At 37.0% G+C, this 25693-nt stretch overlaps 4 protein-coding genes across 5 annotated transcripts; 3 read left to right on the forward strand and 1 right to left on the reverse strand.

Annotated features, from left to right (window-relative positions):
* Window positions 1-5096: 5096 nt before the first annotated feature.
* On the forward strand, window positions 5097-8247 carry LOC137744961 (membrane magnesium transporter). Its single transcript, XM_068484790.2, has 4 exons — window positions 5097-5328; window positions 5471-5523; window positions 5611-5711; window positions 7935-8247. The coding sequence occupies exons 1-4, from the start codon at window positions 5250-5252 to the stop codon at window positions 8026-8028; spliced, it is 327 nt and encodes a 108-aa protein (XP_068340891.2). The 5' UTR covers window positions 5097-5249; the 3' UTR covers window positions 8029-8247.
* A 428-nt stretch (window positions 8248-8675) lies between these two features.
* On the reverse strand, window positions 8676-10709 carry LOC137744960 (transcription initiation factor TFIID subunit 8). Its single transcript, XM_068484789.2, has one exon. It carries the CDS (start codon window positions 10141-10143, stop codon window positions 8956-8958), a length of 1188 nt encoding a protein of 395 aa, XP_068340890.2. The 5' UTR covers window positions 10144-10709; the 3' UTR covers window positions 8676-8955.
* A 4278-nt stretch (window positions 10710-14987) lies between these two features.
* On the forward strand, window positions 14988-15784 carry LOC137745445 (uncharacterized). Its single transcript, XM_068485409.2, has 3 exons — window positions 14988-15191; window positions 15307-15385; window positions 15549-15784. The coding sequence occupies exons 1-3, from the start codon at window positions 15040-15042 to the stop codon at window positions 15615-15617; spliced, it is 300 nt and encodes a 99-aa protein (XP_068341510.2). The 5' UTR covers window positions 14988-15039; the 3' UTR covers window positions 15618-15784.
* Window positions 15785-18407: 2623 nt separating this feature from the next.
* Window positions 18408-20880, forward strand: LOC137745652 (thylakoid lumen 15.0 kDa protein). 2 transcript variants are annotated; one of them, XM_068485644.2, is made up of 6 exons: window positions 18408-18710; window positions 18818-18915; window positions 19840-19930; window positions 20148-20216; window positions 20302-20411; window positions 20526-20880. In XM_068485644.2, the coding sequence occupies exons 1-6, from the start codon at window positions 18497-18499 to the stop codon at window positions 20616-20618; spliced, it is 675 nt and encodes a 224-aa protein (XP_068341745.2). In that variant the 5' UTR covers window positions 18408-18496; the 3' UTR covers window positions 20619-20880. The 2 variants fall into 2 exon arrangements, with proteins under 2 accessions (XP_068341745.2, XP_068341744.2); XM_068485643.2 differs by having other exon boundaries at window positions 18412-18710; window positions 18812-18915.
* The last annotated feature ends 4813 nt before the right edge of the window (window positions 20881-25693 follow it).

A 25693-nucleotide genomic window follows, 5' to 3' on the forward strand; every position in this document is an offset into this window, starting at 1 on the left:
TTATTAGGTTTTTCCAGCCCATGATTAGTTGTCCTAAGACTATTGGGAAATATAGTCTTATGATAAGCTAATATTTATATATATTTTTAGGGGGGTTTTGGTACATTACCGTACCAAAACCTCTGTACCAATTACCATACCAAATATTTGGTACGGCAAAATCTATTACCATTACCGTACCAAACTTTCGGTATACCGAATATCGGTATACCAAATAGTTTGGTTGGTATGGTATACCAATGGTAATTGCCATTTTGTTTTACGCCACTCAGTTTGCCCAAAATCTAATATTTTTTAATTAATGTAGAAGTGTAAAAATATATATAAACACTTGTAATGACAAGCGTTACAACTTTCGTGAAGAGCTTAACTTTGAAATTCGCCATTATAATCATATAAATCATAGATCAAAATTTTTGGTACAAATACCGTACCATTACCAATTGGTACAAATTTTTGGTAATAATTTGGTATGGTATGGTTGGTCGGACGGTTGGTACGATAATTTGGTAAAACTAGCAACCAAAACTGAACAGAAAGCATTGAGCAATAAATCCAATAAAACTAGCAGCCAAAACTGATGAAGCCAAGAAGAAGCCAGCTGACACCTATTCAAATATCAGATGAAATGGAATTAAAGATGAGGATTAAGTGGGAGTAATTGGCATAAAGGCTGCCCAAAGAGTTACAATTGTTTTACCATTTCCTCTCACTTATTATCATTACTAAATGGCTGTTAGTGGGGTAAGTTATGGAGAAGAAACTAGGGCAGCAAGCAAGAATAACAAGCCTGCACGTTGCAGCGGCAAAGGGAGAAAAAGGAAAAAAAAATAGAAAAAAAAAAGATAGAAAAAAAAAAGGAAGGAAAGGAAGGAGGAAATCTTGGCATTCTCTTCTTTAGGTTTTATCTTCTCAAACTTATGTCTTTATTTTGGTTTTATTTGAGAATAATGTGTAACTAAATTTTTAGTAGTTAGGGGTTGTTTTGAAGCCCCGAATATGATTGCAAGTTTGTTATGACATTTCGTTTGAATTACTTTTATGAATGGATGAAAATTGGTTCACTACTTGTCCCATTGATGAATTCTTTATGTGTTTTCTACGGATGCATACTTAGTAAGCATATCTAGGATTCTAATACTATGAACATGTGTGTTCCTGCCCTTGTCGAATGAGGACCTATATATGTTCTAGAGTAGTACTTGTTAATTGCGATTAACATGTGAACCAATTTCTAGGATAAGTAAGACAACACTAGTACTTACGATGCCTTATGATGACTCAAACTCTTTTCCTTCTTAATGATTTCTACTTGTTAAATCTATGAACACGTCATTCTAGATTGCATGTTAGGGACCAAGTTAAGTTGAAAACGTCATTCTCTTAACATACTACATAAGAAAGAGTAATAGGTTGAGTTCTAACATTGAGCCAACTTGAGCATCTCCATCCAGAAATAGAAGGAATTTGAATGAAACACAACATGTTTGCATGATTATTTGGTGGTGGATAGCAATTCCCCTAACTCGTTTTTCTTAATTTGTGAACTACTTAAAATCTGTTTCTGTTCTGTTTTTGTTCAATTTAATTTAAATAGCAAATAAACTCTAAAAATCCCAAAAATATGTGTGAGTGTAGCTTTGTGTGTCTAGTGTCTGCATGTAAAATTTCGTAGACTTTAGATCAGTATAAGTCAATCTAATAATTATTTTTCGGTGGCTGGTCAGTAGGGACAGTAACCCAATTTTTGTGACATTTTAAGTAATTGGATAAAACAATCTTCTGCAGGAAAGACCCTTATATTCATATGCTACAATTGACAAATCTTTGTGTTAATAAGGAAAATCAATAGGACATTTGTGTGCTACTTTGTGGTGTGCTTTTAATCTTATCATCTTAGAGGATTAAATTGTTTTCCCAATTGAAGTTGTTTCTCAATTGGTGTGGTTTTCCCAATTGGAGTTGGTTTTCCAATTGAAATGGTTTTCCCAATTGGAGTTGTTTTTCCAATTAAGGTTGTTTACCCAATTAGAGTTTGAGTTGTTTACCCAACCGAAGTTTATTTACCAAATTTAAATTGTTGCTTACCCAATTTAAGTTGTTTTCCCAATTGGGGTTAGTTTCTCAATTTGAGAAAGATTTATATCTATATTCCATTTACAATTAGTAATCCTTATTGAAGAAGACTTTTATTATGTTTATATAAAGGGGCTATTATACTAGTTTTGAATTTGGAGCAAAGCAATAATTTGTATACCACTAAAGGACAAAGTAAGAGAGGAGCTAAATGTGTGCAAGAGTTAAAAAAGAGATACGAGTATATTTCTTGCTCTTTTTCTTTCAGGTTTTTGTGAAGTATTAATCCTAGAGGCTTGGGTAGATTATCCGTTGTACTCATTATTGATATGCTATAAAAGATTGTTGTTGTAGTTGCCTCGTGGAAGAGGCACATATAACCGAACCACATAAATTTTTGGTGTTGTTTATCTTGGTTATTTTGTTTTCGATTTCTCAAATTTGTTCTGTTTTTCCCGTTCTTAAATGTAATGTTCACAACAACACTCCAATCAGTAGCAAGAACAACTCTAGCCCCGGATCGTAAATACTTAATTGTTAATATTGCATCGAATTGGAATCTCTGTTGTTCCACTTTTGCAGCAAGCTCCTCCCTTTGGAAATTTTCTCAGAGTTTGCAAGTGAGGCAAGGAACTCAATTTTCCTCCATTGGCCTAAAATAGCAAAATCCAATTCAAAAATAATCACATTAAACAAAAAAAAGACGTGCAATTTATCTGGTGGATTAGAGTTTTGAGTAAATTACCTTACACTTAAATGCTAAATTAATGGTAAGGAAATTTGCTCTAAGATACACCGAAACAGTGACGTTTGGGAGAAATGCATGAGGATGTGGGAAAGAAGTGGTGATGTTTTGGAGAAGAATTTGAGAATTTGGGAGAGTTGGGGGTAGGGGTGGGCAAACGGATAAAGGAACCACGAGTCGGGGTGGGTCGAGTCCTAAACCCTAGAAAAACGGGGTCTGGACCAACCCGTTTCTAATTATAATGAACGGTCGAGATTGAATGATAACCTATCGTCCAATCTGAACTGTTAGTTTCTAAATTTTCTACCCTAGTCATCCCAAGTCCAGGTTTCTAGAATCAGTCTCACTCCCACCTCTTCACCATCTGTCACTCTTTCGACTCCCTCGACTATGACGACATCCTAGAGAACCCATCCCATCACTGCCGTTGCGACCAACGGCACCACCCATCCAGCCATCATTCTCGACGACATCCTAGAGAACCCATGTCCTAGAACCACGTTGGCTTGATTCTCTCCTCTTTGACAACACCATCGCATTTGCGACCACCATCACCCCCATCACCTACGTCGAGGACATTGCTACTAGCCATCATCCCTCTAAAATTTAGGTAATTTTGAATTAGGGTTTTGTTATGAATGTGAATTTCTGGTGTAGTGATTGTAGGGTTTTTAAATTAGGATTTGTAGATTGATGGATATCGAGAATTTTTGTGGGTGTTGATTTTACTGGGTTAATTTGCCCTCCCGTTGGGTATTAGGTATTCGTGGGTGTTGGGGTTATGGGAGGGAGGGGCAAAGGGCTATAATCGATGTAGGTCAAGAGCTAATATCGAGTTGAGCTACACATTCCTCCGTCTCTAAAGCTTTAAATATTCGCAAGTAATGTTTTCGTTAATTTACGTTTTGTGATTTAAGTCATTGCAAATGATCATTCGTAGGTAATCGCATTATCATTTGTTTATTCTATTCATTTGTTAGAGTTTAGTTTGAATATTTTCCCGTAGTATTGTTTGTTGTATTGAATTGCGGAGGAATTATTTTTAAACTAGTGTCGTTGTTATAGTACATGGATAATAGATGAAATTGTGGTTTGTTGATATTGTTCGATTCGCAATTACAGTTTATGATTTTGGTTATTTTTCAAACAGCTCCGCGTATTCGTTCTATGTATTCTGTAGTTTCTATTTACAATTACTTAACAGAAGGTGGTGTTTTGTTCACGATATCATCCTTTATATGATGTGGGGTTTAACTGAAGCGAAAAAATTGCTGGAAGCATTTGTTTTACTCTAAGTTAATTGTGAAATTGAAACAACGAAATTTGTTCTTGGGGTGGGGAATAGTTTCTAGTGGTTCATGCTTTTACATGATTAGCTCCTATATGGAAAATTTCCAGGGTGAAAAAACAACTTGTATTTAAGAGCTACTTGCTTCTTTTACTTGAAAAGAAGCAATATAATTACTACTACAAGATAGGGAAAGGAGCTAGATCACTATGGTTATTGCCTTGCGTTAGCACTTTGCACTTCAGTTATGTAAATTCCCTTGAGTGCTTGTGGGCAACAGTTTATAATGGCACTCTCCATTGTCTTGCGATTATGCAATAGGATTCTTTTTTTTTGTTGGTAAATGCAATAGGAGTTCGAGTTCTGCAAATGCTTTACCAATGTTTTCCTTGTTTGATACACTAGGATAAGTAGGCTTCTCCTCTTACTTTGTCCCAGAAGACCATGGATTCATCATACAATAGAACCTTAATGACAGATTGAAGAGTGCGCTTGTGAATCTATAGTGGAATTAGATAATTTATCCTGTTTTTTGTGTTTGTATCGCATTTTGTAACTCTTATAAAGAATTACAGACCCAACCTTGTTCATATGAAAAAAAAAGGTTACTGCACTAGACAAGGCGTTCTTTGTAATGTTTGGATTGGATGTGAATCTGTGCAGGGATTGAATTTGTGCAAATTGTAAAATTTGCATACTGCACTGGTAGTGAATCTGTGTTGGGAGTGAATATGTGCAAATTTTAAGTTTTTTTTTTTTTTTTTCACAAAAAAACCAAAGGACCCATGAACCCGGCCCGGCCCGTCTTTTTAAACTCAAGTCTAGTCCAATCCGGTACTTTCAAAATTGGGCCCGGCGCGTGCCCAACACTAGTTTGGGGGGAGGGGGAGGGAGGGAGGGTTGCATGAAAAGGTGACGTGTCGTAAAGAATGAAACGGTTCGTAGTAAGAACTGATTCATAAGACGGCATGTAGTTTCCCAAGTATTAATTCGCAGCTTCTACAAAGCGAAGCAAAACGGGGAAGAAGCTCTCAGTGTGGGCTGGAGAAGAAGAGCCAAACGACAATTCGTGCTTGCATCGTTAGCGACGTCGTTTAGGGCCGAAACCGGAGTTCTAGCCTGCTCGAGATCGCAGCCAAAATGGCGATGAGTTTGGGCTTCGTTGTTGGCGTCTTAGGCGTTGTAATTCTCTCTCATGCCGCTTATTCAACCGTTCAATGTAAGCCCTAATCTTCTGTATATCTATATGTCTATATGTGTGTGTGTATATGTATTTATAGATCGATTTGCAGTAGTTGAGTAAATTTTTTTTAGGGTTTTTGTGTGATTGAAATTGGACTGGTTGATTGATTTGATTGCAGACAGAGGATTGTTGAAGATTATGGAGGAAGAGTTTCCAGGACCTCCATTGACTGTAAGATTTAGCAAAAACAAATTCTGAAAATTGTTCTGATTGTGTTTTAGGTGCTTATTTGTCTAAAAGGATTTGTTGGGGATGCAGGTGGTGGTTGAATTGCTTCTAGGGTTAGTGTTCTGTATGTGGGCGGCACTTACTGTCCCGGGCACGTTTCTTTCGATTCATCCCCATTCTGAAGAGAATCGGTATGTTTATGCGTTTTATTCTGTTCAACATATGACTTAGATTTGAGTTCAAGGTGTGATTGGACTTATTTTCGATTGAATTGAAAGTTGAAGTAAACTGTAGTCTTGTGTTATGCTTATGCACTTTGCATATAATATGGTCTAGAATATCATGTTTGCGAATTTGTGATTTGGCAAGGACTGGATCGAAAGAAGACGTCAACAATTTCAAAATTTATGTTTGATTCAATGTTTTAAAAGGCTCGCCTCAGGGCGCGCCTAGGCGCCCTCTGAGGCTGGGCTTGAGGGAGTGGGCGTAAGGCTTTGCCGGAGCCACTTAGGTGGCGGAAGGAGAGCCTCAGGGCTTTTTTTTTTTTTTTTTTTTTTTTTTTTAACTCCCAAACCCAAATTTTGGGTAGGGTTTTAACTACCTCATACCTCTTCCTTGCACTATCGTCTCTCTGCCTTTTTTTTCTGATTTTTATTTTTTATATAATGGATGTGTGTGCTGAATGCGTGCATTGTTATATGTGTGCTCATTGTGCTTTTCATCCCCTATTTTATATATATATATATATATTTATTTATATATATATAATATAATATAATATATGTCTATATATGTGTGTGCTCAGGATGATTATTGGTTAATAATCTTTTTTTTTTAATATAATATATGTGTATGCTCAGTGTATGTATTAAAAAATTTAGGTTCTGTAAGGCTTTGCGTCATGCCTCACGCCTAGGCCGAGCTATCCTTTGGATGCCTCTCCCACGCCTCACGCTTTTAATACACTGGTTTGATTATAGTCAGATTGAGAAAATAGAGACCATAAAGAAAATTACGGGAACTTTGAATATTCCCTTGTGATTGGTTAAGGTGAAATAAACAGAATATGTTAATACTTTGGGAACTTTATTAAATCTTAACTTAATTGGAAGATAGACTTTGAGAAGAAAACCCTGGAGTTAAATCCTTTTCTTTTATATTTTCACCAATAATAGGATAATGGAAAGACAAAGGCCGATTGGATTGAAATAAAGAGAATGTGTGTTGAATGAAAAAATGGATGCCAACTCAAAATTTTGTCCAAGTATTATCTTCTTCCACCAACTTGGACAGATTTGGAGGTTGACATCCATTTCTTCAAGCGCAGAGGGTAGTTCCTTGCTTTCTCGATTATCGATAAACCCAACATAGGCTAAGAGTGGAATTTGTATATGTCCTTGTAGTGGGGCTTATGGATAAGGTTATTAGCTGTTGTTCACATGTCCTTCTGAAGATTGTGGAGCAAAGCTCCCTTACAGATTGAAAACGGAACTTTCTTTCTTTAAATTTATTGTAAAGTAAGAGAGAATATTCTGCAGTTTTTTGGCGATTCAGTACATAGTTTCACATTCTTAGTTAACTGAGAAGTTGAATGCTATTCAAATGGGAATGCACTGACATGCTCCCTGTTGTTATTGGTGAAACATGTTGCAAATATGCAAATGGGAGTTATCTGAAAAAAACAGTCCACATAACAAAAAACTTATTATCGAGATAAAAATGGGATGTGAGAGTAGTGGGATAAAGGGAGGGAAGTTTGTAAAGAGATACAAAACGTAGGGAATAAAATCTTGAGTTTAGAGACAAAAAAGGGCGAGTGTAATATAGCTTTTAACTTTCTTTAATATAAGATGATCATCAATTTACGTAATGCATATAGAAGCTGCCCTTAATAATTTTGGGCAACTATTTTCTCTGACTCTCTTATAAAAGATAATAGTTAAAGGCAACCTACGAATGAGCCTGATATCGGACTTCACTTGTAAACTATCTGGGTTTGTTTAGTAATTGGGAAATATATTGTAACCCTCTTTGCATGGCCAGATACTGTAAGGTTACTCGAAGATGTGGTTGACCTTAATTTGTCTCCCATCAGTTATCAAGTTCATTTTCCTTGCATAAATAACTTTTAATGCATCAGTGAGACTGAGGGCTAATCCTTGATGCATATTCATAGAGATGAGTGGATAACAAATGCGTACTCTTCAACATGGAAAGAAGCAGCTATGTTTGCGCTTTTTAGGCATAAACTTTGCAAGAGAAAACTGTGTAAATGAAATATCTCAGTTGCTATTTATTCCACGGTTTCAGCACTGGAACTTCAGAGTTGTGGAGTGATAGCTAATTTGACATTGGAATTGCTATATGCAAGATGTTTGATCAGATATTTGACATTCGTTTATATTGGAGTGCAGGATTGTTTCTCTACCAGACAACCTTGACTTTATGATTTTCAACCATCGGGCCAGAGTGTTACCTGTGGAGATGGATTTGAAGTTCAAACACTGAGGTCTTTTCAATCAAGCAAACTGGGACCGATTTTAGTTTCTTTCTTGGCCTTTAAAAGGGTAGAATGGCAGTATTTGGCAGATCAGTTGGCATATGTTTCTTTACATTTTATAGTTGTCTTGGACTGTGCTTTTGTATTTTCTCTGAACATCTGTAGCCCCCTACCAATGACAGATACCTTTAAAATAATTTCAACTTGGAGATTTCCCAGCTTTCTAATTATAATTCCAATGAGATTTGTTTGGGGGCCCATCACCTCGAAGTAGCTATGCCTGCTTCTCAAACTGGAGTTCAATGACAGATGACTTGGCAACTTATGTGGAAGTGGTTTACTGTCACGTGATGTCGCAATACAATAATGCGCCACAGTAACGGGGGAACCTCTTGCAAGCAAGTTGTTGCTCATTTGAATCTCATCCTTTTGCCTATAAAGGGACACCAGTCATAGATAAATCAAGTGTTGTCTTTGAATTTCCAATCTAAAAGCAGCATGGGAAGTAATTTTCAGACATCTCTTTTCTCCCTCGCCTCACCTCAATTATCTTTATACGTACATGGCGGGAAAAGAGGCGTGGGAAAACCGCTTTCCATTTTTCTTTACTTTAAATGACTACCCAAAAAGGAAATAAAAGTTGAAGACCACGGAGGAGCACATGATTTCTACATGATCAAATCAATATTAGAATTCAATGTGTCAATACAAATATCAAATGGTGGTGAAAAAACCCCAAAAAACAACTTCAACCTAGAAAAATCGGTTCACAAGAAAGCATGGAAATTGAAAGGAAAAAAAATACATTTACATTACCTCTAACAAAAAAATATGTGAGAGTGGGACTACTAAGAGCTAGACTCTACTTGTAGAAAAACAAAGTACACAAAAGCCCCACTTCTAAAATCCCTAGAAAACCAATCAGTCAAATTAATCTACAACTGAGTGAGTTCCTGTGGGTTTTCCATCGACTGTCTAAGAATAAACTCTGCTCTCCTCTTCTTGTCATCCCTCTCCTCCTCTCGCCCGAACCAATATGCCGGTCTTCCGGAACCCTTCTTTTGCAGGCTCAGATCCGAAGATTGCCCCAAAAACTTCTTCCCGCTTCTCAACTTGAAATTCACTGCAGGTCTGGTTTCAGGAAGAAGCTGCCTCCTTTCGTCGTCTCCATCCATCCATGCTCCGCTTTTCACTGCTTCAATGGCGGGCGCAAACGCATCCAAAAGGGAAGAACCATCATTGTTGTTCCCTTTTGCCAATTCATCCGAAAACCGGGATGGCAAAACCACTTGGGATACTGATGCATCTTTCTCCCCCGGCTGGATTGGGGGTTCAAGGAATGGATTACTTTGATCAGTCTCATTCCCCTGTAATAATAACAATCCCTTTCCATCATTACCGCCGTTGCCACCAGCCAATGCCACTGCTGCAGAGGCTCCTCCTGAACTAGAAGCCTCTCCATTGCACAATAACCTCTGCTGCAGACTCAACAGAGACCTCTCAGCCTTCCTCCTCTGCCGAGCCTGCTCGATCTTATCTTCTCGAGGATCAGTCTTCCTCTCATTCCACATTGGTGTTTGAATGTAAGTGTGTGGATCAGGGAAAGCCGGCAACCAATTGGGCAAATGCTTACTTGGCGGTGCCTCCCCAATCTGCTCAAAATTCGGGATCAATTTTCGTTGCTTGATCACTGGAAACCGAGGCAACGGCTGTGCAAACGGGATCTCCTCAGCCGAACCTACATACTCCACAATGCCTCTTACAATCCCGGACTCTGCAAGACAATGACCCACCTCCGCCGCACCCAAAAACCCTTGCGATGACTCCAAATCCTCCAGCGCCCTAATAATATCAAACACATTGGACTCGGTTCTGCCCGCCAAATTGGCGTAAAAACTCGACATCTTCCCTAAGTCACGGAGGTATCGGATGGCAATATCTGCCATGGCGTCCATCGCAGACTCTTTGAAGCTCTGAAACCCAACGCTCTCGCATATCTGCGCCACCGCAACTATCGACACTGCCCGGCCAAACTCATCGGCTCCTCCTCCTGCTGCTCTCCTCGGTACATTACTACTGGGTTGATTCACTCTGCTGCTACTGTCCACTTCTCCATGGCTCATATTCAAACCCTCATATCACTCAGCTTTTTCTTCAACTCTCATATTAATCGACCCGTGAGCGCATTCCGGCAAGAACCCACTAATTTCCCCTCCCTTTCCCTCGTTTTCTCGGCAGTCAAACAGAAACATATAAAGGGGGAAAGAAAAATCGAGCTGGACACTCAGAAACCCTAGAAATAACCCAGAACACAAAGCTCAAAGATATTCAAAAATTGAAGTGAAAGAGACGCATTTCTCGGAGTCTTGCAGCGAATTGAAGACTCCGGAACACGAATCAGAAGCCAAATTGCAGAGTTCGAATTCAGATTTTGAGAAACATCGCAAACCCCCGAGGAAGGAAGGGAAATTGGGTAGGGTTAGGGTTTGCGACAGGGAAGAAGGTTCGGAATATGGAGGGAATTTATGAATTTTTTAAAAGAAAAAGAAAATTGAAATTCGATAAATTTCTGGTAAGACCCTACAGCAAAATTGGCATCAAAATTCAAAAGGGAAGGAGATTTGGGGAAACAAAGAGAGAGAAGAAGGCGAGGGAGGTCGATGATGAGAACGGGGGGTTTGGGTTTACTTTTATAGAGATTTCACCAAACTCGGAGGCCGTATATGGGCCTTTTGGTGGGCTTGGAATATGGATGGGCCTTCTGCTGAGCGGGTTAGGATGATTTATTATTATATTTTTGTTAATGATATAACTACTCTTGCTCTGAGTAATGTGTAATGTTAAGAGTCCTACTATAATCTCTACTAATTAACGAAATCCTCTTTGTCAACCGAAAGATGGTGAAAAGAAAAATTAGTCTTCAATCACACAAAAAAAAAATGATGGGCAAAAATGTAATTTCACAGGTCCAAATTTTACTGTTTTTTATTGAAACCTTACCTACAAGTGACGTTAAAATACCTCCAATATTTAAAAAAAAATACAAAAACCTCCCACTCCCCCTCACTCTCTCTCTCTCTCTCTCTCTCTCTCTCTCTCTCTCTCTCTCTCTCTCTCTCTCTCTCTCATTTTCTAAAAAAATATGTTCATACACACAATGTGTAGGTAAATGCTAGTGTATATTAAGAGAATGGGAGTTATATGAACTTGAAATATAGTGGACTGAGTCATATTAAAAAAAATAAAAAATAAAAAATAACAAAACTATGTAAAGGGAAGGGGAGATTGTTTGAACTCGAAATGTTGTGGATTGAAAAGTAACACAACAAAATAATTTTTTTTTTCTTTTAATTTATTATTATTAAGAGGGAGAAGAGAGTTCAAAACTATTATAATAAGTTAAAGATGAAGAGAGTTTCTAACTAGAAAAACATCATAATCTATTAGAATATTGAATCACATATCAACCATATCCTAGCGTCTCAAACTTAAAACACACCAACAATAGGATTTCTGGAATCCACAAGATTAAATAAAATACAAAGTTCAATGGATATAATCTGAAATTTTCTAAATACAGCAGAGAACAACTAGGCTTTATATAGGATCGTCTCCTAATTCTTTCGGGGAAAACATAAACAACACAGAAAAAAGACAAACTAAATTATATCTTATTGCCAGTAAATAAATAATTCCTAATCAAGATGGCTACGCTGAATCAGTTCCCTCCACTTGAAAAAAAAAAAAAAAAAAAAAGAACAACTCATCCTCAAGTTGCCTCTGCGTACAACGGCTCTTCATTAGCATAGTACTCGTAGATATCAACCACGTTACAAGTCCTTGAAATTTATTTCACGTCCCAATTCTGAAATATGTCTAGAATCAACGAGTGTTGTTTGGGGGTTCAAGTGCAAGGAAAGACAAACAAAATACACAAAAGAATACTGATATTGAAATTCACAATAAAGTAAGTTGGTGGTGTCTCTACCCCAAAATTTATAACAATTGTACAACAAAAGCTCATAACCCTCACTAGGGCAATATACCCTTAGTCTCCCAAAAAGATAGTTCAAAAGGAATGCAAGGAAGATATGAAGGCATAGTCACTCCAAGCTCTCTGAACTTTTCACTGCTACCCTGGAAGTACCCCGTATCTACTATACCCTGTCACCTGCAGAATCGCCTCATACACCATGAGAATGGTGCACCTGGCAAAGCAACAACCCGGATAAGTTGCAAAGCTTGTGTGAGTGAAATAATCCAACGTATGTGATAACCATAAAACAAGTCCATCGATCTCAGCATATAAATACCAATCATAAAAACATCAACAATTCGATGAAAATTCTAAATGAGTGACCCAAACGTCCATTTCATAAATATGTTGAAAACTAGGGTTAGAGCGACACAGTTCAGCCGAAGCCTATAACTCCGAAATTTTCGCATTCTAGACCAACAAAATCCCAGGAAGATAGGGTTCCATACCACTAAATGGAACAGAAATAGAAAAGGACTTCTGGACCACTCAATGTAATCCAGCGAAGATAGAGTTCTGGACCACTCAACGAAACCGAGTAGGAAATGAAATTTTGGACCACTTAACAGGATCTAAGCGGAGGAGGGTTCCAGACCAACTTAACTGAATCAAGTACGAAGCGGGATTTGGACCACTCAACAGAATTCAAACATAACACAATTCCAAACTACTCAACGAAATCGTCTAGAAAGAGGAATTTCGGACCACTCAATGGAACCCAAGCAAAACATTGTTTGTGACCACTCAACATAACCGAGTAGAATTCTAGGAACCTAGTTTGGAACAGCTTCATGGAACTAGACAGGATACGAGTTCTATGTCATAATTCTCATGACAATGGGTTAACGGTCTTCTACTAGCCCTCACATTTCACAGACATTTCAAATATTTATAGCAAACCACATTTCATACAAATAGAACAATGATTGAATTTAAAAGCAATAATTAATAAAAAAACACATTTTGTAAATCCATGCCATGTCCACTAAATATACAAGCATGATAATTTTTGGAGTAATAACCAATAACACATATATTAAAGTTGGAGTTCGCGCTACGATGCCCTAGCACAACGATTGAGGCGCTTAAGTACAATCGTCGCCTAAACAAATTACAAGTCCGCTCTTAGAATTCTAGTGATAAAACACATAATTCTAGGTTGTACACATGTTGACCCTAATAATTACAAAGCCTACGTGGCGCGCAGGCCGAGTAACTAATGAGCTAACTACGTCCTTCAATTGTATGCGGGGCGTCCCAACTCGTCGGCCGAGCTCGGCCGAGAAGTAAAATTTGTTGATGTTGTGTTGAGCGCATCGTTGACTTCTTGATCTTGTGACTGCGGTCGAGGAACGAACACGTCTTGGCCTTCGGGTTCTAGAACCTAAAGACAAGGCTGCTAATTCTGCGAAGTTCAATATCAAATTTAGGGTGCCGAATGTAGTAACCTGGTAACACCTCGCTTCTCTTAAAAAGCTAATGAGATGACCTCTGCCAATAAGGATTCGAAAATCCTTCTCAACCGAGACTTGGATAGATAGTCAGTTGACCTCGACGCAGTGCTGTTTATCCAAATTAAAGGTGCTCCGAGAACGACTGATTATACGACAACAGTGCTGTTTATCCAAACTGAAGATGTCACCGGTTGCCTTCACAGTGCTGTTTATCCAAACTGAAGATGTGTTGGCAAAAAAAGAAAATAAAAAATATCAAGATGTTTGAGAGGTTTGCGCAGTGCAGTTGTGTGTTGAATTGGAGGTCCCTTGAATGTTGCACTGAGTCTTGTAGTTATAGTATTCATATTTTCTGCTTGGCAAGGTCTAATAATATTGCAGAGTTCAGCTACAACTCAAACTCGCGGAGCAAAAACTGACCCGTGTCAGAGGCCTACCCTTCAAATTGCTACCCTTCTAGGCTTATCACATCATAGTCAGAACTCCTATCAATGCCTTGCTTTATCCCATTAAAACTCCCTATCCAACTATAAAACTTTCTTTTCCATGATATCTGTTCAGATGCAACCACACATACAATGTGAATTGCATATCCAACTTTTGCACGGCAATAGTCTTCAATCTCATCCATATCTCCTTATAGTCCTATCTGACCAACATTTAATTTGCACGCAAATTTTTGCTTAACCAGATAAGAGTCTCAAAGCTTTGAGATATAGTTTGCATCCCATTTATCTTATATAAAAAAAATTCTTTACCAAAAGATAATTATTATGATAAAACCATAATATTATCTTTTAATAACAAAATTATCTTTCCATCCGCCGATCTAGAACTATGCTCAACCAACGGCTTCGATTGCTCGGGACGATAGTGTAAAATCGGGTCCAAATAACACATCAATTACAAAAGTCAACCCTTGTTCAAAGTTCAACAGTAGAGTCAATAACCGTAGTAATTCAATTCGAAAGATTTGCACGTCAGATTTTCGATCTGTAATTTTTCAAGTAGTCCATTATAATAAATTGGGTAAAGAGTAAAGATTTTTTTACGGTGGTCTAGATTATCTGATATTCCAAACATTTAAACTATTAGATTTTTATTTTAACACACAAAAACTAGAATCTTACAGGTCAAAAGTCCGAAATATTATGTATTCTAAAGTACCCTAGAACTTTTGTCATGACTCATAAGTTTGTAATCAAAATCCCAACTCCCCTTTTTAATAGGGAATTGTTATTAGCACTCCAAAAATATCATTCTACACTCCAAATTTTTTTATATTTGGAAAGAAAAATACATTTGTGAGGAGTGTAAAATGAGATTTTTGGAGTGCTAATAATACTTCTCTTTTAATAATTAATACAGATTAGCAGGGCCCATGTTTGGGTTTTGGGCTCGGGATTTGTACGGGCCTGTTATACCCGTCAGGGCCCAAATATCAAAACTCAAGAGTATATATATCTGCTCATTGTGTTCATGGGAGGTGGAGGATAAGAGAGCGCAGAGAGCAACGGGGAGACTGAGAAATGGAGAAGTACTTCGGTAACGCATACAGAGGCGACCCGGGGGTCCCACACGCCGATCCGGAACGATTTGTGAACATATGGATCGGGTCCGCCGCCTTCTCAGCCCTCACCTGGGTCAATCCCTACATGTGGCAGCTCTCCAATCAGTTCAAGTATGTCACCGTTTTTTGAGTTTTGACGATTATCCAGTTTGTGATTTGGTTGTAATTTTGTGTTTATTGAATTTCTGAATTTATTTTTTTCCCAATTTTGAAAAAATGGTTGCAGTTGGCATGACAAAGCAATGCTGTTTGAGCAGTACCACTGGAAGAAGGCCATGAAGAAAGGGGAGCCCTACAAATTTAAGGTATGTTTGGTTGGTTGTGTCTCAAAAGTTGAAAAAAAAAGCTGAAATTTTGAAGCTTTCTACCGATTTTTATGAAACCCAATTGGTAATTTTGTGGGTTTTGAAATTTTTGGAGCCCTATAATTTAAGGGAATTTTTTTTTTTTTTTTTTTTGCTGTTGCAGTGGAACGAGTACATGGACAGGGACCACAGGGAGTCCTACTATTTCAACTGGCCTGTTTACTTCCCTTAGCTGTTTTTACTTGTATGTTGAAATGGGCATGCTCTTGTTTCGAATTCGACTTAGCTGAAACTCTCATAGCATGAAGGGTTATAAGGTTTATTATGCTTCTTCATTGTAATCATATTCTGTATTGAATCGAGTGCTTAAATCCGAATTTCATCCTTTGTCATTGCTAATGCCATTGAGTTGTGTGATGTGATCATTTTTTCTGCAGGTGATTGAGTTTGAAAATGATTTCCGCACGCCCATTTCCTCCCCATGTACGCCCCTATTTTTTATAGCCTTGGAATCCAGGAACATAAATAAACACGGGCGTGCGGAAAAGTGGTTTGCAAAAATCATTTCCTTTGAATCTCTGCATTTGTAATGATATCTGACAAGCATCGTAACATATTTTGTCATTCTTATTCAAACATGATGCTGGCCTTTTCGGGATAAAAGTTGCCTAAGCTAATGCAAAACTATCTTGATTGCTAGCACATTGCAAGCTATTTGGTACATTTTGTGAATTGGTAGGTGGGGGAAAAATTGTTTAGGTTGAAAAGCATTATTTTGGGTAATTGGCTGCATGATTAAGACGGTATGTGAGAACTTTTCTGCTAGAGATTTGCTTGGAGAACTCTCGTAGCTGCGTTTCTACAGGATTCAGCTTCATTCTCTTCTGGACAAGTGAATAATGTAAGTCTTATAAGGGTTCTTAATAGTGTTTTGATTGAGAAGATTGCCACTTAACCTCAGGCGTCCTGTTTGCATAATGTGCTAATAGAAAGGATTATTGTCCTAACGTTTAAGGGAATGAACCCCTCCCTTAACTTCCCCAAGGACAAAAGTCCTTGGAGTGTCATTGAAGTCCTCTAGCTTAGGTCCTAAGATTAAATGCACTTGGTAAAAAGGGACTGGGATTGCTACATAGTATTCCAGTCTGGTGGTATTCCTCTTCACTTGTAGGTGAGAGGTCTTAAGTTCAAATCTTGTGGATGACGAATTTGATACCAAATTAGGTTGTCTAGTGTGGCTTAGCCGAACTCCCCCTTCCTCTTAGTGTAAAAATATATCGTCGTACTCAAAAAAAGAAAAGAAAAAAAAAGGGACTGGGATTTGCTTTACAAAGGTTGTTATCAAAGGTTAGTGGAGCTAGGTTATTCACCTTGAGGCTGTGAGCTTTCTCATTTTCTTGCCAAGCAGTTCTGAATCCTTTCTATGGAATCCATGACTTCATTGAAAGTATTACATTAATTTAGGAGGAGAAGAGTTTTGAACTCGAGATGCATGGTAGAAACACAACACTTTATTAATTAGGATATTGGATCATATGCAAAAACCCATAAAATTTTGGATAATTGCATTCACTTACAAATCACATAAAATAAGTAAAATATGACGTTGGAATATAGCCAGTCTACTAGTCTAGCTATTCTCAGTCTCCAATTTATTTAAATAAGCTGTTTTTCAGCTCCAATCTCGTGGACGAGAAATTTGTTTTTTTTCTTTTCAATTTATTACTATTATGGGAGAGGAAGGGATCGAAATTATTATGCTATTTTGGAAAGAAGGAGTTTTAAACCTGAGATGTATGAGTATAAATTCAACATCCTATCCACTAAGATATTAGACCACATGTGATCTTGTGGACAAAATTATTAATAAATAAATAAATGAAAAACAAGTAATGCCCCATGAATTTTGGATGTTATTTCACTCCTCTTCGAACCTTGAAATAGATTTTGAGGCCCCTAAATTTTCATGGTTCCGTTAATTCATCACATGGTTCAATGCATATGACCAACTTATGAGGGCATATTATGTTAAAAAAATGTTACATTCACTAGTTCAATTAGTTTTTTTTTAAATTTTTTTATGAAGAATAAATTTATTAAAGCTTAAAACCTCTAAAATAACCGTTTCCTATACAATTAAAATTAAAAGCTTTCATAGCCGAAATCAGAAGACAAAAATCCCAAAAATGTGGGTTGGCAACATTGAGGCTCACATGAGCTAATGCGTTCACCATGAAATTAGTCTCCTTATAAATATGCTTTCAATTGATATGCCGAAATTCTAAAGCCAACCATTTTGATGTCGTCTATGATAGGTTTAAGATGCTAATGAGGCATCCAAACATCTTGCACCACATGGATGACAAGCTTAGAATCCCCTTACACCATCAGCTTCTTCACACCTTTGCACCTAGCAAACAAAAGTCATTCCTTTAAAGCAACAACTTCCGCAACCGAAATGGTGGCGCCATTAAGGTGCAATGCCCCAACACCAACAGGTTGCCCCTCCTCATTTCTTAATAATAACAAAAGCAGTTGTAGAATGATCCAAACTAACTGACCCATCAAAGTTTAATTTCACATAACTACTTGGAATTCTAGTAAATTAGTAAAAAATAAAAATAAAATAAAATAAAATAAAATTGTCAAATGATAGATTTTGTTATATTAGAATTTAGATTAGCCATCGACAGAGTTTGAACCCACGCCGTCATGCAATGACTCAACATATTTCCACATTATGGTAAAAGACCACTTACAATGAATTGAGACTTTTAAGAATGTAAGGTCATTCTCAATTTTGACGAAATAATTACCAAAACGAACTATAGGAGACGTTAACATGAAACATTAGTCATTCATCCATTCCTATATCATTTAATGCTACGTTAGTGAAAATAGAAGATCTAAATAGTTAAAGAAACTAATTCTAACGGCCAAGCCAACAGTAATATTAAATCATATGTAACATTGAAACCATACCCAAATTCAAAATTAAAGGAACTTGCCACTTCCATGTGAAAATTACACTAAAAATAAAAGAAAAAGATTAACATCCCATTATCCACAACCTTTTCAGCTGCCACGGTGCCAGACCAGAACCAGGAAACCATGGCATATCTCCATCCGCCATGTCCGTCGCCCACTTCCCACCCAACCTCACGTCCTGCATTCAAACCATCCATCACTGTCACTACGTCGTCTCGTCATCTCCCTTCAACCCAAAAGCCCACAGCCAATTCCAACAACTGGGTCTCGGAGTTCCGGTCCAAGTCTTTAAATTTAGTGCTTTCAGGGGCTCTCACTCTCGGACTCTCTCTCTCAGGTCAGGCAAGCTTTTCCATGTTTTTGTTATCCTTTTCTGCTATTGCATATAATATAACATAGAACACCAGAAATGTAAAAACTCCATTTATCTTTGTGTAGGAGCAGGAATTGCAGAGGCAAAAGTTGGAGTAAACAAACCAGAATTGCTTCCCAAAGAGTTTAGCCCTGTAATTGATGTAGCTGGCTTCCTCTCTGATGGCCAGGTCCTAATTCATATCTTTAAGTTTCTGGTTTTCGGTTTGTATGCTTTGGTTTCTGTTGACTTACTTATGTTCTGGATTCAATGACCATGAATGTAGTAGTGTTCTGAGTAGTCAGTTTGAGTTCATTGAATTCTTGTGTGTTTAAATGTTCTTAACTAACTAGGTATTCTGTCTTGCCAATGTAGAACATATCCATATAAAACCATTGTTGCCAATTTAACAAATTTATACATTCAACCATTGTTACATCCGAATCTCTACAAGCTGGGTCTTGATCAATGTCCCTATGTAAGTTGGGTCTGGACAGAGACTCTAACAAAAAACTTGGACTACTTGGATCTAACAGAACACATGACACAAAACCGAGTGCAATGGCATTCTAGGATTCATATAGCCAACTCCACATAGTGGGATAAGGCCTTCTTGTTGTTATTGCACATTTACCCTTTGCCTCGCTATGGAGTATTTTTATTACATGTCGAATTTTGTATGGCTTGGGACAATCTGTTCGTTATTCCGTTATTTTAATAGGAGGTAGAGCCGGTGAGGGTTTTAGCGAGAATGGACTGTGGGTTGAAGAGATTGTGTGAGGGTTTGGTTACTGTTGATGAGGGTGTATTGATAAATTTTAAATTTAATTTTAGTTGCATCTTGTCCTTGACGGTAATTGTAAAATAGGGTAGAAAAAGTCACTTCACTTAAAAATTTAAGTTGGATGTAGAGATACAAAACATGTATTCAAATAGAATTTCCCTTTCAGTTTTTCAATTGTTTTTCGTAGATTTTAGGGTTGAAAAAATGGAAAACTTGCATGTAAGTTATATTGGGAAATGGGATTTTTTATTTTTATTTTTAAAACCTTTGGAATGAAACCAGAGAATTAAATTGAGCTCAAGTATGTTATGTATGGTAAAATTTTTCCAGGAGAAAAGACTAGCCGAAGAGATTGCTGATATAGAGAAGTATACTGGATACAAGCTGAGGGTTCTTGCCCAGAACTATCCTGACACACCAGGTTTGCTCAACGTTTTGTAAGGCTTTGGCATTCACCAAGCAGAGTAGTTTGCTTTTGTTTTCTTGTTTCAAATATGGATTGACGTGAGAAAGTGTTCTCTTGTCATGCAGTCTAACAAGTCAGGTTGCCAAATCGTAAATCAGATTATGTTTGAGATATTGTCTGAGAATATCACATTTACATGGCTTTTACAGTTTTGTTTTCCAACTTTTTGCAGGTTTAGCAATTAAAGATTTCTGGCGAGTGGATGATAGAACTATTGTCTTTGTTGCTGATCCGACCTTTGGTATTGAACACATACTCACTGATCTGTTATATTTACGCTTTTCTTTCCTAGTTTAATTAATGTGTCTCTTGATCTCTTTGTGCAGGTAATATACTAAACTTCAACGTGGGAGCTTCAGTTGATCTAGATGTTCCACGCAGCTTTTGGAGCCGCCTGGCAGGGAAGTATGGAAATATGTTTTACTGGAAAGAGAAGGTGAAGTTAGGGCACTATTCTTTCGATAACTGAAGTTGTTATGTGGTTGTTTGCATTGCAATGCACGACATTTTCTTGAGAAAATAATATGATTGTACCTGCTGGATGGAACAGGGAGAAGATGGAGCGATTGAATCTGCGGTGATGGCAATATCTAGCTGCTTGAAAGAACCCGTAGACGCAAATAATTGCTCTGAGGTAAAATAGTAGTGCAATGAGTACTTACACTGATTCCTTCATTTGCACCCTGTCAATATTGTAAAGTAGGATTGTAAATGTTAAAACATGTATGATGACGTTCAAGAGAAGGTATATTGATTCTAAACGAGTTGCTTCTCAATTTGGTCTGCTTTTTTCGAAGCAATGGAGAAATTAGTGACTATTCTTGTGTCATCTGTTTGTGTGACTCTAATAAAATGTAAATCGAAACCTAATTATATGTATTTCAGTTCTCACTCGACATTTTCCATCTCGCGTTCTTGTTTTTCCGACCTAATTATATGTATTTTAGGGTTTACAATGTCGATGCCATTGGTGACAAGTTGAGCTGCCATGAACCGAACTATGAATCACATTTTAGCTTCTGTATAACTGTGAACATTTTACCATACAGTTCACTAGAGATCTTACTTCTAGATACAAAGGTTTGGAATTAATACAACCACTAAGTTTATTAGTTAAGGATTAATCTCGAGAAAAACTTCCATTCATCGTATTCCTCGTCATTCTTTCATGGGATAGAGAAGTCTCTTGTTTTTTTGTTTGTCTCGGATTGAACTTTCTAGTTCAAAGTATTGAGTTGGTGGTGGAATAAACTCAAGGCTAGTACAATCAACTTCATAGTATTCACCAAAATGTATGTTCTCTTACGAAAGGTAGGGTTCCACCCTAAAACGTATTTGTAATAAAAGACTAACCCAATTTTTTATAAGTTTATGTAAGGCTTTTTAACTTTCTGACGTTGGACAACTCTCATCAATTCCTCACATTCCTAAGGTCCAAATAGATAGGGTCCCATCAATACCACTTAAATATTGAAAGAACCTAATTATGAAAACAAAATGAACAGACTTGTAATTAAGAAGTAATAATATGAAGACAATTAGAATATTCCTTCCTAATAAAAAAAAAAAGATTAATATAGAGCAACGAAACAAGTGCAAACGGAGCATTTGGCTGGAATTTTCCACCGCCATGACCATTAGTCCATTTCCATGTCGAAAAGGAAGAAGAAAAGCTCCAAATTTGTTGGTCCTAACCTGGCCAAACACGGTATAAATCATTCCAGTGCGTTTATAAGTACAGATTCGTATTACTATATTCAAGAATTCTCCAATGCCGGTGCTTACCGAGTTTAGGATAATTTGCTTATCTGGGCGAGCTTTCTACCTTATAAAAATGTTTTAGTTGATTAAGTATTTAGCTATGTTAAAGAGACCATACTTGTAGACTATATGCTATGGCGATTCATGGTTGAATTCTTTTTTTAAATCATTAAAGTAAAATCTAACTATCAACCGTCACGTTATTTGATTTATAAAATATGGTCTAAAACAATGATGTCTCTAGTATTTTTCTTTGGTAAGTGACCTAACCTCTACTTTTTGAAAAAGTTGTGGTGTGAAAAAGCTACTTTGAAGGTAACTTGAAAAAGCTTCTGCGCAAAAGCATCTGCGCAAATTGAATTCGAAAGAGGCGAAGAGCAGTTTAATGAAACTTGTTAAAGTACAATAATAACCTTATATATTTTTTCATAATCTCTTTATCCTCCCCATCACTGCAGTGGTGGATCTAGGAAATATTATTTGGGGGGGGGGGGGGGATAAGAATAGGGGTGCAAAATTTTTGGACAGATTAACATGCAAATTAGCATCCATCGAGCCTTGGTAGGCATGAGGTTGTTTGCGAAGTCATATTGCATGCCCAAAAACAGATATCAACAACTTCTGATTGGGGGGGGGGGGGGGAATAAGAATAGGGGTGCAAAATTTTTGGACAGATTAACATGCAAATTAGCATCCATCGAGCCTTGGTAGGCATGAGGTTGTTTGCGAAGTCATATTGCATGCCCAAAGACAGATATCAACAACTTCTGATTGAGCATGTCGACTGATGTCAATAACTTTTGGACGAACATGCCAACATATGCCGAGTGAGCCTATTGAAAGATGCCCATAGCAATGCATACAAAGACATAAGGCTAGCAACTACCCTGCTTAGTGCCCATAGAGGCAATTCGTCAAGCAGTTGAAGGGCAACTTTCAAGAGTATCACAGATTTTCAAAGGGCAGCCCCAAGCTCTTCCATGGAGGATTTCTAAGCTTGGATGACCCACCTTACCCCAAGTTGGATCCGCCCTTGCCCATGAACCACCTATCTACCATCTCTTGCAACACCAGACTCCCCATATAACCTGGCTTTGTTTGACAGAAAATAGCTTCAGCGATTCCTAGGTCTTGAATCCGATGAGATCAGGCATAGTGAAAGCTAAAGAAGATAAACGAAGAAATACCTTTTTTTTTCTTATTCCGTCTTTGTTTATACATTGCTGCCATAGGAATCAAAATATGTTCATTGTTAATAAGATAACAATTTTGCATATTTAGAAGTAAGTTATTAAATTTAAGAGCATTTTCAAATGAGATGTCAAATATAATATGTCAAAATTTTATTTGATTGCTAGTGAGGCCAATTGAATATCTATGTTAAATCTTCTTCATTTTCAATGGATATATCAAATCTTTATTTTATTTATATATTGGGGCCCATAGTTTTCACCCTATGTTGTCAATGGGACCATGCATTAAAAAGTTAGGGCTAATATTAGTTTATTACTCTGAAGTTTCTTGATTTTCAACATTTCATAAATCAAGTTTTTTTTCCGTCTCAATCTGGCACCTAAACTTATAATTCTGAGACACTTTCCTACATCCGTTAAGTTTTCTATCAGAATCTTCGTTAACTAATGACATAGCGCCCACGTGGACATGTTGCTCGATCTGTAGTTCGACACAATATTTGTCTTTCAATACTTTATAATCTTTCTAGTCTCTTCAAGTGTCCCAATATAGTATCTACCCTTGCAAAAGGTTTAGTACGTTGCAACCATATCATAATAAAAGTATTCATTAAGGCAATTTATACCATCTATTGGTGTTGAGTATATAAATTGTGCTTTACCCTTCCAGGGCTAGCTTTTGAATCCTTCAAAATTTTCTACACTTCATGACACATTATCCTTTGGAATTTATATAGAGAAATTTGCTTTAATGCATACTATATGGAATTGCTTATGGATATATGCTTCCATCATTTCATAAATCTTCGTATCATATATAACTCTCCATTCATATGAAATGAAGTGAACTCGTTTCATAAATGGGAAATCATGTTTACTGGAGTATATCACTATTTTAGCTTTCAACTAGAAACCCATCATATGAGTCCATTTCTCCACGTTCTTACTAAATTGTAATGGAATTGCCTCTTTCCATTTTGGCCAGTAATTTTTCATTGACGTTTAACACAAGAACGTGACTCAATATCAACACTACTCAATAATGAATCTAGAAACTACTGTAAAACCAGAATTATTATTGATTATCATTAATTCATGATCCCACAATTCTCATGTGCATAGGCATGTATAGTTTATAAGCATTTCATTGCTTTGGATATCCTTGCCTCTTCAGGGACTTACATTGTCTCTTATAGGAAAATCATCTCTTATAAGATGAATTGTTTAGAGAATGTGGATCATAATCTCCTCTAGAGTGTTACAAAGCTTGGATTTTAATCTCCACTTCTGGGGAGTTGAAGTGTTGAACCATTAGAACCTATACGTCTATCATTCTTTAGACATGAAACATATTAAAATTTCCATATCTATAAATTGTCCTTTTGGGACTGGTATCAATGCACCATCTTTCTTTTAACTTGTTAAAGCATTTAGTAGTTAACTAGTAATTGTCAAGATTTGATTACCGTTTTGTACATCATTTGAATGATATAAATTGGTGAGACGGAATAATAATTGAAGCCGTGCTTGTTTTGTAGTTGTCATAAACTGAGGTAGAGTTTACCAGAATTTTGACGCATTAAATGTTTTCTCCTTAGAAGTTCTTGACCATCAGTACAAGTAAGGTGATCGTGTGAATGTAAATGCACTTATTACTTGGGGTTGATTCCCATTATTAAACTTTGGTCCTTTATTTACTTAGTCAGCCACTCAGTTTTTCCTTTTGAACTTCTATGGGTTCATTGTTGATCCTTCTGTTTCAGCCTCTTGCACAACAGAAGTGGTGCGCAACCTTTGCCTTTGAATGGTCTTTCAAATGATCACTTTTCAGTGACTCATCCATGATTAGGAGCTGCATACATTTTCCCAAAATATTGTAGTTCTCTAGGACAATTAGACTCATTTGCAGTTTATTTTAGTCTTTCAAGTACTTGATGTGTGGCAACCTTTTTCTTGGAAGAAAAAAACTTTTATGAGATTTTAAGCAATCGTATCTAAGATTGTAGCATGCTTTATTACATAAGATGTGGTGGGTGCTAATGTGCGAGAAATTACATCATGACACATGGTGTTTCCTCACCCATTAGCATTTGACATCTTGGATATCCTTCAATTTTATATTTCAATAAATAAATAAAACTAAATGCTAATGGGTGAGGGAACACCATGTGTCATGGTGTTCCCGGCACTTGGAAAAATTTCTCCTAATGTGCAGGTCTTAATCATCCCTATCCAGAGACAAAAGCTGACAAAAAATGACATCAATTGCTGTGTGTTAATTGTATGGTTTTCAAGTTGAAAGCATGTTTTATGAATGAGTTTGTATGCAATTAACACACAACAATTGATGTCATTTTCCGTCAACTTTTGTCTCTAGATGGGGATGATTAAGACTACACATTAGCACCCACCGCCTCTTATGTAATAAAACATGCTACAAACCTAGGAAATGGTTGTTTAAAATCTCATAAAAGTCTCTTTCTTCCAAGGCATGTATGCTACACATCAAGTACTTGGAAGATTGAAATAAACTGCAAATAAGTCTGAATTGTCCTGGAGGACAACAATATTTAGGAAAAATGTTGTGAAGCAAATTTTTAAAATTTCACCAAATGAGAAATGACCTTAAAGTAGCATGGGAAGTAGGAGTATAACAGAAAAATACATGCACGAATTTGACAGATTCAAATTCCTATCTCAGTCGTAATCATTCAAAATTGCAACAAAATATTATGGATGAACAAAATGGAAATGAAAATAAGAT

Source organism: Pyrus communis, chromosome 12 (genome assembly GCF_041283825.1).
Source record: "Pyrus communis isolate YQ-2024b chromosome 12, ASM4128382v1, whole genome shotgun sequence".
Taxonomy (NCBI): domain Eukaryota; kingdom Viridiplantae; phylum Streptophyta; class Magnoliopsida; order Rosales; family Rosaceae; genus Pyrus; species Pyrus communis.

Bases quoted from the DNA above. Each gene is read 5' to 3' on its own strand.
- LOC137744961 (XM_068484790.2), top strand. From the start codon at position 5,250: ATGGCGATGAGTTTGGGCTTCGTTGTTGGCGTCTTAGGCGTTGTAATT. The intron at 5,329-5,470 runs GTAAGCCCTAAT...ATTTGATTGCAG, and splicing joins CGCTTATTCAACCGTTCAAT to ACAGAGGATTGTTGAAGATT. The intron at 5,524-5,610 runs GTAAGATTTAGC...TTGGGGATGCAG, and splicing joins TTCCAGGACCTCCATTGACT to GTGGTGGTTGAATTGCTTCT.
- LOC137745445 (XM_068485409.2), top strand. From the start codon at position 15,040: ATGGAGAAGTACTTCGGTAACGCATACAGAGGCGACCCGGGGGTCCCA. The intron at 15,192-15,306 runs GTATGTCACCGT...AAATGGTTGCAG, and splicing joins CAGCTCTCCAATCAGTTCAA to TTGGCATGACAAAGCAATGC. The intron at 15,386-15,548 runs GTATGTTTGGTT...TTGCTGTTGCAG, and splicing joins GGGAGCCCTACAAATTTAAG to TGGAACGAGTACATGGACAG.
- LOC137744960 (XM_068484789.2), bottom strand. From the start codon at position 10,143: ATGAGCCATGGAGAAGTGGACAGTAGCAGCAGAGTGAATCAACCCAGT.
- LOC137745652 (XM_068485643.2), top strand. From the start codon at position 18,497: ATGGCATATCTCCATCCGCCATGTCCGTCGCCCACTTCCCACCCAACC. The intron at 18,916-19,839 runs GTCCTAATTCAT...AAATTTTTCCAG, and splicing joins GCTTCCTCTCTGATGGCCAG to GAGAAAAGACTAGCCGAAGA. The intron at 19,931-20,147 runs GTTTGCTCAACG...AACTTTTTGCAG, and splicing joins GAACTATCCTGACACACCAG to GTTTAGCAATTAAAGATTTC.